At 31.9% G+C, this 9091-nt stretch overlaps 1 protein-coding gene across 3 annotated transcripts; it reads left to right on the top strand.

The window, feature by feature from the left end:
* Positions 1-1101: 1101 nt before the first annotated feature.
* LOC113872185 (chaperonin 60 subunit beta 4, chloroplastic-like) lies at positions 1102-6318 on the top strand. 3 transcript variants are annotated; one of them, XM_027509522.1, is made up of 14 exons: positions 1102-1488; positions 1569-1694; positions 1970-2107; positions 2345-2440; positions 2894-3136; positions 3393-3627; positions 4092-4261; positions 4375-4452; positions 4562-4633; positions 4715-4819; positions 4936-5028; positions 5170-5262; positions 5650-5791; positions 5906-6318. In XM_027509522.1, exons 1-14 carry the CDS (start codon positions 1321-1323, stop codon positions 5926-5928), a joined length of 1782 nt encoding a protein of 593 aa, XP_027365323.1. In that variant the 5' UTR covers positions 1102-1320; the 3' UTR covers positions 5929-6318. The 3 variants fall into 3 exon arrangements, 2 of the variants coding, with proteins under 2 accessions (XP_027365323.1, XP_027365324.1); XR_003505849.1 differs by having other exon boundaries at positions 1167-1488; positions 4936-5057; positions 5906-6255; XM_027509523.1 differs by having other exon boundaries at positions 1400-1488; positions 1564-1694.
* The last annotated feature ends 2773 nt before the right edge of the window (positions 6319-9091 follow it).

Below are 9091 nucleotides of genomic sequence, written 5' to 3' on the forward strand. Positions count from 1 at the left end.
TTTTTCTCACTTTCACCACCCCACCTCATAGTTATATCTCCTTCTTTGTTCTACACTTAACTCTCCACCCTCCTCTCCCTCCACCACCACTTCTATACCGTAGCTCTCTTTATCTCCATCTATCCTAAATTCTTTTTTTCTCCTATACCTAGCTTTCATCTTCTTAAATATACAAATTTCATTTGAGTCAAAATAATTCGTTTATACAAATTTGTAAAATTCGCTTGAGCTAATTTTGTATAATTTTTTTTTATTTTCTGTATTTTTACTTAAATAACTTTATTTTAGCTCAAGTAAAAATAAAACTGGACGTCTTATGTTAACTGAATTGTATCTATATCTTTGAACTGGATCTATATCCTTAATTTTAAGGATAACATGCCGAGGTCAAAGTCGAAGTCAGCCAATCCTGCGATTGCTGCTTCCATTTTCCGATCTCTGGGCTCAATGATTTTCTTAAAGACTCTATCCACCGTCATTTTTAAGAGAGTTCTTTCCTTCTTCACTTTCAAAACAACTTAATTCCATCAGTTGTTCGTGCCCAAGCCTAACCAATATTATTGTAATGTATAGAATCATAATTTATCTAGTATTTAATGTTAAGAAAATGAGAAAACTTATTATTTTATAACCTTTCACGTCACTTGATTCAAATTTTAAGAACTTTTCACTTCAAATATAAATATCATGGGTAAAATTTAAGGTACTTCGAAAGAGTTTTTATACTTCCTTGAATTAAACAAATAAATATAAATATATGTACATGATTATTTATGTTACTTATATATATAAATATAATAAAAAAGAAGAAGAAAAATTAAAACATTTAGTATAAAATAATTATAATTTTAAAAAATTAAGAAATACTATAGTATAATAGTGGATACCTATGATAATTAAAAATTACTTGCCGCATTGAATGATTTTATAATTAACTTGTCGTAATAAAAATATAGATTATTAAAATATCCTTAACGGGTTTGAAAATATATTAAAAAAAATAAATATAAAAATTAGAACTAATAGCATTAAATATAAATATAAATTTATAACCATTTAAATATGAATTTAAAAGCGTAATTTGTTTGCAACATGTATTGGTGGAACATGGTTTGCATAGCGCCAAAAGTAGTTGTAAGATATTTTCGTTTTCTCGTTCATTATGTTTAGCAAATACAAGAGTGCGGAGATATTTCCGTCCTTTAGACCGTTACTCTTATCCACCAAGCCTTAAAAACCTCGTCCATTGTACACAAAACCTTCATTAAACTCGGTATAGTTGAACCTGTTGATTGCACCAAAACGCAAATCTAAAACTAAATGGTTGTCCAAACCAAAGTCTTATCCACCATGGCATGTTCTCCTATATCTGCATTCACATCACGGCCAAGACCCCGAAATCATCCATCTTCTTTTGTTCTAAACCCGAGAGCTATGGCCAAAGAGCTTCACTTCAACCATGATGGTTCAACAACAAAGAAGCTTCTGGTAAGGGTTATTATGGTTCTGGACACTATCTAACAGTTTGTTTTGGTTCTTCAAAAGATGTAAGTGAGTTGATAGTGCAGGCAGGGGTGGATATGGTGGCAGAGCTGCTTGGTGTTACATTGGGTCCAAAGGGGAGAAATGTTGTGCTGCACAACAAGTATGGGCCACCCAAGATTGTAAATGATGGAGAAACTGTTCTCAAAGAGGTCTTTTTTCATCATCAAGCATTTGCTTCTTCTCTTGTTGATATTTTTTTTGTATTATGTGCTATATGTTATTAGTTCTAAGGGGTTTTTAGTGGGGATGGATAAGTGGCAATTTTGCATCTACCTTTTTTTTTTTTTTTTTTCAATTTTGGAGGTGAATTTTCAATATTTAAAGACTTGTCCTGTCTCTTGGGTGGTTTAATAACTTCTCTACAATCAGGTCTAATAACAACATTGACATTTTTTTTTTTAATCTTTTTCTAATGTAATTTCAGATAGAATTGGAAGACCCGTTGGAGAATGTTGGGGTTAAATTGGTAAGACAAGCCGGTGCAAAAACCAATGACCAAGCTGGTGATGGCTCAACTACATCTGTTGTTCTTGCTCATGGCTTAATCACAGAGGGGACAAAGGTACAAATGACAAGCCTAACATGAGTATCCAGAATAAAATGATTAGATGTTAGCATGTGTCAAGGTTTAAATGAAAATTTGACACATATAACTACATTGAAAAAAAAAACGAACTTCAATAATGAAGATTGGAACAAGTTAAAAACCTTTCGGTTTATGCTTTAGGCATCATGCAAATGACATTGAAAAAGGTGTACTTAAATCTGTGTCGTTAAATCTTTTCTTTGTCATTTGTAGGTTATTGCTGCTGGAATGAATCCTGTTCAAATTGCTCGTGGGATTGAGAAGACATCAACCGCCCTTGTTTCTGAACTCAGTTTGATGTCTAGAGAAGTAGGCTGATACATCTATGATTTTCATTGTTAATCATATTCATTATGAATCTGATGTATCTACATTAAATACCGAAACACCCTCTGAATCAATAAAAATTGAAAGATGATGTAAAGTTAAAGGAAAAATTAAACGATTTAGAGGACTAAATTGAATTAAAAAAAATTTAAAGAACCGAAAAAAAACTTAAATTAAAAATTTAGAAGACTACAATGAATAAAAATAAAGTTAGACGATCAAATTGAAACTTCATTATAACTTAGAGGACAAAAAGTATAATTTAGCCTCATTTTTTAAAGTTTGTTTAAAACATTTGGATGAATGAAAATTTTAAGAAACATAATCAGAATTATGGCTGCAGATGTTGATTTAATTATGATTTCTGCTGCCTGACAACTGTTGCTTGTAGTTAGAAAGTCTAGCTGAATTCAAACACATTTGTTGCACTTGTAGGTTGGGGATCATGAACTCGCAGATGTTGCTGCAGTCAGTGCTGGGAATGATTATGTAGTTGGAAACATGATTTCTGAGGCTCTGCATAAAGTAGGCAGGAGGGGAGTAGTTACAATTGAAAGTGGAAAGTGTACTGAGAATACTCTGGAGATTGTAGAAGGAATGCAATTTGATCGTGGATATCTGTCCCCATACTTTGTTACTGATCGAAGAAAGATGACAGTTGAACTCCACAACTGCAAGGTATCACAATTAGTGGGATTTACAAGAGCTTATATAGAACTCATTTGAGTTTATAAAATTGACTTATGATCTTCCTATAAACTCTTATTCGATTGTTTCAGTAAGCTTCATGGTAGAGTTTATGATATCATCTCTAATGTGATAAGCTTATAAGCTAAACACTTGATTAGGCTGTTTACCAAAACGTATAATCTATATAAAAGCTTAACTACAGTCCTACAAAATAACTAGATGGTGCATGATTCCTTGGTTGCAGTTACTCTTGGTCGACAAAAAAATAACAAACCCAAAGGAGTTGTTTAACATACTGAACAATGCTGTGAAAGAGAAGTATCCAATAGTGATAGTAGCAGAGGGGATTGAACAAGAAGCCTTGGCTCCAGTCATTAAAAACAAACTCAGGGGCGTGCTTAAGGTAGCTGCTATTAAGGCTCCTGCCTTTGGGGAACGCAAGACCAACTACTTGGAAGATATTGCCATCTTGACTGGAGGTAGAAGATCAAGCACTCAACTTTAGAAGCTAAACTATATTGTTTACTGATATATTTAAGATCTATTTAGAAGAGCTTATAAACAGTTTATTTCATAAGTTGTGTTCAGCTTATTGCAATAAGTTTCATCATTAAATATAAGTCATCATTTTGTATAAGCCCTTAGATAAGTGGTGTATCCAAACACAACAATTCAAAGAAAAACTTCTAAATGAAGTAAAGGGCTACAGTTGCTCAAAATATGCGTTTCAATGACTTACATCTTTATTTTATGGCTAACTGAAATGTCAGTTTTATTTCAAATTAGGTTATACCTATAATAACTATGCATGAAAATTAGTTGTAAACAACTTGAAAAAGAAAGACAAATATTTGAAGAACTAATTCCCATTTGTCTTCAAGTTTTAATTTGTTGTCTAATAATCTTTAACCCTTTCACTTTTGGTTCTTCACATGTTTTTCAGGGACCGTAGTCAGAGAAGATATGGGTTTCACCCTAGAAAAGGCTAACAAGGATGTGCTGGGTTCTGCTACTAAGGTTGCCATAACAAAGAATTCTACATTAATAGTTACGGATGGGAATACTCGAGCAGCCGTAGAGAAAAGGGTTTATCAACTTAAGAGGCTTGTTGAGGTTCATAACTTTGAAAATCATCACATCTCACACTTAACCAGTGTTAAATTTTAACAGTAACATGATGGGTGGGTAACGTATCCCGGATTACCTACATATTTTATATTTTGCAGAATACTGTAGAAAATTTCCAGAAGAAGATACTGAATGAAAGGATAGCAAGATTATCAAGAGGAATTGCCATTCTTCAGGTAATATGAATATCATGTTATTTTGTCTAGTGATAATATAGAAATTAAGAATTTTGTTTCAATTTAAGATAGTTCATTAACATTTCAGTACCTGAAATCTAAATCGTAGGTAGGAGCACAAACACAAGTAGAGTTGAAGGATAAACAGTTAAGAATAGAAGATGCTCTAAATGCAACCAAGGTATTTCGATTTTTTTCTTGGCTCTATTGAGTTGATCTGCTATCATTTAAATAACTAAGCTTCTAACTTAGAATATGGCAGGCAGCAATCGAGGAAGGTGTAGTAGTTGGTGGAGGCTGCACCCTTTTAAGACTATCCAAAAAGGTCGATGGCATAAAAAATCTCCTGGACAATGAAGAACAGAAGGTAATTATCTATATCATAAGCTCTTGTTTTAACAATCCATCTAAAGTATTCGTTTTGTGCTATGCCATTTTGTGACTGTTTAAGTGTGGAAATCTTATCAGTAATATTATATGTAGATTGGTGCTGAAATCTTCAAAAGAGCTTTGAGCTATCCTACGAGAATGATAGCCAAAAATGCTGGTGTAAATGGCAATGTCGTCATAGATAAGGTCCTGGGCATGTAGACAAACTGTTTTCTGTAAGAGATTGATTGCCAATGAGATATTTGGATCGTCTACAGTATGTAGTAAATTCAATTCAATAACATATATTGAATTAAACTCAAGGCTGACGCTCCTTATATCTTGCAGGTTTTATCAGATGATAATATAAATTTTGGTTACAATGCTGCCAGAGACTGTTATGAGGATCTAATGAAGGCTGGGATCATGGATCCAACAAAGGTATGACCATTTGAATACCTTTCAAATAAAAAAAATCAGGGAAAATACTTAGTAAATTTTCTCAAACAAGTTATTCATTTAAAGTACTTACTGATATCATACAACAAAATATCCAAATATCTGATCCGGTTGAGTGTTGATTTATTCAAGCCATAGATTTTAGGATCCTCAATTTAGCAATTAATCACTAAATTAGTAGCTCAAGTGTTCATCTATAATATTTGTTTTGTCCTTTTAAGTTGATGTCTTGATGGTTGTAGTAGTGTTGCTTTAATGAAATAAAAAAAGAAGGAATGAAGACAGGGATGTGAGTAGGTAAAATACTATGGAGGAGCACATGTTGATTTTGCAGTGGTGCATTAAGAATTTGCTTGAAAATTGCTGCAGGTAGTTAGATGTTGTGTAGAACATGCAGCTTCAGTGGCCAAGGCCTTTCTTACATCTAATGCTGTTGTAGTTGACCGCAAGGACTTAGAGCCCATGCCACAAAGAAAGCCCATACCACGAAGAAAGCCCATGGTTACCTCAGGTAATGAAACCCTTCTATGTCATAAAGCCATTTCACTCATTTCATTATGTTTAACTGCTCTGGTACATTGTATTTGCCTTTTATGAATGATAGTGTTGAAATTTGGTTATTCAGGTTTAGGACCACTTGGCTCATAGAAAGGAAAGTTGTACAGTTCAATTCAGCTTTGTTTGTTTGACATCCAAGGAAGAACAATCAAGAAGCAATAGAAATCCATATATTCTTTGCACATATGTGGGCATTGATTCGCCAAATGAAGTTAATCAAATTCAAATTGGCTGAGTCTGCAGAAAGAAAATATTTGCTTTCCAATTCATACGGTGCTTGTTAGAAATAAATCTTTTAATCATCGGAGGGAATACAAATATTGTCATTCAATGTTATAGGATATTACATAAAAAGCAATTTAAAGAATTGTGATTCTGTAAAATGATAACAGAATATCTGAAGGGAGTTCATAGATCACATCCAATGGTGCATTCTGATGCAATGATTCTTTATCTTTTGATGATAATGTCAAGTGTTACACAATACCTGGCGAAAACACAAATAAAATGGTGTATGCAGCACGGGTTGTTCATATTCTGACAATTTTATACAAAGGGATACACAGTATAAAACATGAATCCAAAATTATAGATTAATGTCTTGACGTTAATGTCTCGTATAACTCATCATTATAACATTGTCATGAAATTTTAAAATAGTTTTATGAGTTTGCAAACTTAATTTGGTTTTTACATATATAATAATTTTTAATTTAATCTTTATTAAAAAAAAAATCATAGATTATTCTAAATTTTTTCTTACGATTAGGGATTAAATTGGAAAGAAATTATATATAGGAACCTAATGAAAAATACATGACATATTTAGAGATGGATATAGTTTGACTAAAAAATATAACTGCTATGTAAAAAAATAAAGACAACATTATGACGGATTCAAATCTCAATCACTATTCTAATTTTTTTTGCACGTATGAGGCTAATTTTTTTTTAAAAGAAAACCTATAAATATGAAACTAAATTTGCGTGACAAAAAAAAAACAAATTCATATTTTAACATTAAATATAAGATAAATTCTACCCGAATTAATTAACTATTATAAATATAAGTATTCTTTTATTTCTTTTAAAAATCATTGGTTAATAAACATTATAAATAATTATATGGAATCACAAAATGTTTAATTTGAGGGTAAAAATTTGTACACTACCAATTAATTAGAATACATCATATATATAATTTTTATATTAATTATTACAAAAATAAATAATTTTTACTGATATAACAATCAAAAATTAAATAACAATATAATTTTTTTTATTCTATTTGTGTATTTAAATTAAATTGAAAAGGCTTAAATTTATAATCGTCTGCGTTCAAATCTTAAAATTATATTAAAACAATGTTCTAATAATTTATTTGTTAAACTTTTTAATAGTTTAGATACCACGTGGTTTAATAATTTTTTTTATGCCAACAAACCAAAAAGAAATATAAAGTTAAAAAATGAAATCAGATATTAAATTCAATATTAGTTTGTGAATTTTATTTTATAACATTTGTTTTAAATAATTAAAAGAATAAATTTTATCTTAAAAATTATAGAATAGTTTTTCCACTGTCTGTAAATTTTCACACGTGAACGAATTCACGTTCAGACAACAAGGGAGCGACAAATAATTAAGACTCCATAAATAAACCTTGATAAGTTATTGGTTATGGCGTTTGCTCTGTTTCGATTCTACAAGCATTGGTTGGAGACACATTCAACGTTTCTTCTCCTTTTCTGATCTCTGATTTGAGCTGAACAAGAATATGGCGATGATGATAACGGTGGGTTTGGGCTTCTTGGATTTCCTCGTGGCTTTTGTTTCCTTCATCATTGCTTTGGCCTTCATCGCTTTCATTGCTTCCATTCTTTGCGTTGCGGCTTTCTACAACAACGCCAAGCTTGTCTCCTGAATCCTCAATTCAGTGTATTCAACTACGCTATTCCTTTTCATTGCTTTGTTTTGATTCGTCTATGTTGAACCACTGAGATTAGGAATATTCTGTTTGGGTTGAAGTGTAGAGATTATGTTGGGGAACTTTTATGTCCATTTTAACCCTAAAACAGTTATATAATTAACGCCTTTCAATTTGAAGTTTTGAATCCTGTCTTGTTTCCATTAATTATATCTGACATGTTTCTTGGGAAATTATGATCATAACAATTATGGTGTGTCTGTGAAAGTTGGAGAACCAATTACATGTTTCTAAAGTGTTTGATAAAAAGCCTGAACCATGCGGGTTCCTTTGAGTCATTTTCTCATGGTTCTTTTTCAGTCATTTTAATCACAACTTTGCAATGTTAAGTTAGCATATATTGCTACATGCTTTGTTATTTCCCGTGTTTGCAACTGTTGTTCTGTTTGACTGTAATGTCAAATACGTATTGTTTTGGCTTGGTAGCTTTAGGGGACTATCATGGCCCGGAAATAATGGTGAGACTTGGAAGTGGCCAAATAATAATGAGAAAACATGGGAGTGAGCTCTAGATTAATTAATTTGACATGACAAAAAGAAGTCTTCTTGGACTTTGATATCTTGCATATTAATCATTGCCAACAAATTTGACTTGGGTAGGTAGGTAGGTATTACAAAAGCCAATTTTTCCCCGTTGTGATTTTACCATAGTTGCAAATTGATTGGTTCAGAATCCGTATGGTCTATATTCCATAACCTTAACACATTACACTCTCTTTGAGCATGTTCTGCCCAAGAGTATGGCAATGATTGTTTCTCATTACTTTTGGGAGTAGATACTATCATTTAGCATATCTTGAAGTCTACTCTAACCACTGGTACATTCAGCGAAATAATTTCTCTCTACAAGAGTAGAAATGTTTGGGGTCCTATACTACATTACATGTGATGAATATGGAATAAAAGTGAACCATTTTGTTAGTTTATCTGTACATAATTCAATGAAGAAACCTGTTAAATCAATGACCATTGTGTCTCTCTTCTATTTGTTTTATGAAAATCAGATTCTATACATCTACTGGCTTTTCTTGTTTACAGATTGAATATATTCAGAACCGAGAAAGTGGATGCACGGTGAAGGACGAGTGACAATTCAATTTGGTCGCTTTTACAATTATGCAATGGTATGACAATTTACTCCCTCTGTCATTCTTGTTTGATGTTCTTATTTATTTTTGTAAAGTCTTACAGGACAAAAATGGTAACCCTCCTGGCATAATCATAGATGAAGAGGTTGATCCATTACCACCTGTGTTTAAGCAAATG

The sequence above is a fragment of the Abrus precatorius genome, unplaced genomic scaffold, assembly GCF_003935025.1.
Source record: "Abrus precatorius isolate BTA unplaced genomic scaffold, Abrus_2018 Scaffold7, whole genome shotgun sequence".
NCBI classification, from domain to species: domain Eukaryota; kingdom Viridiplantae; phylum Streptophyta; class Magnoliopsida; order Fabales; family Fabaceae; genus Abrus; species Abrus precatorius.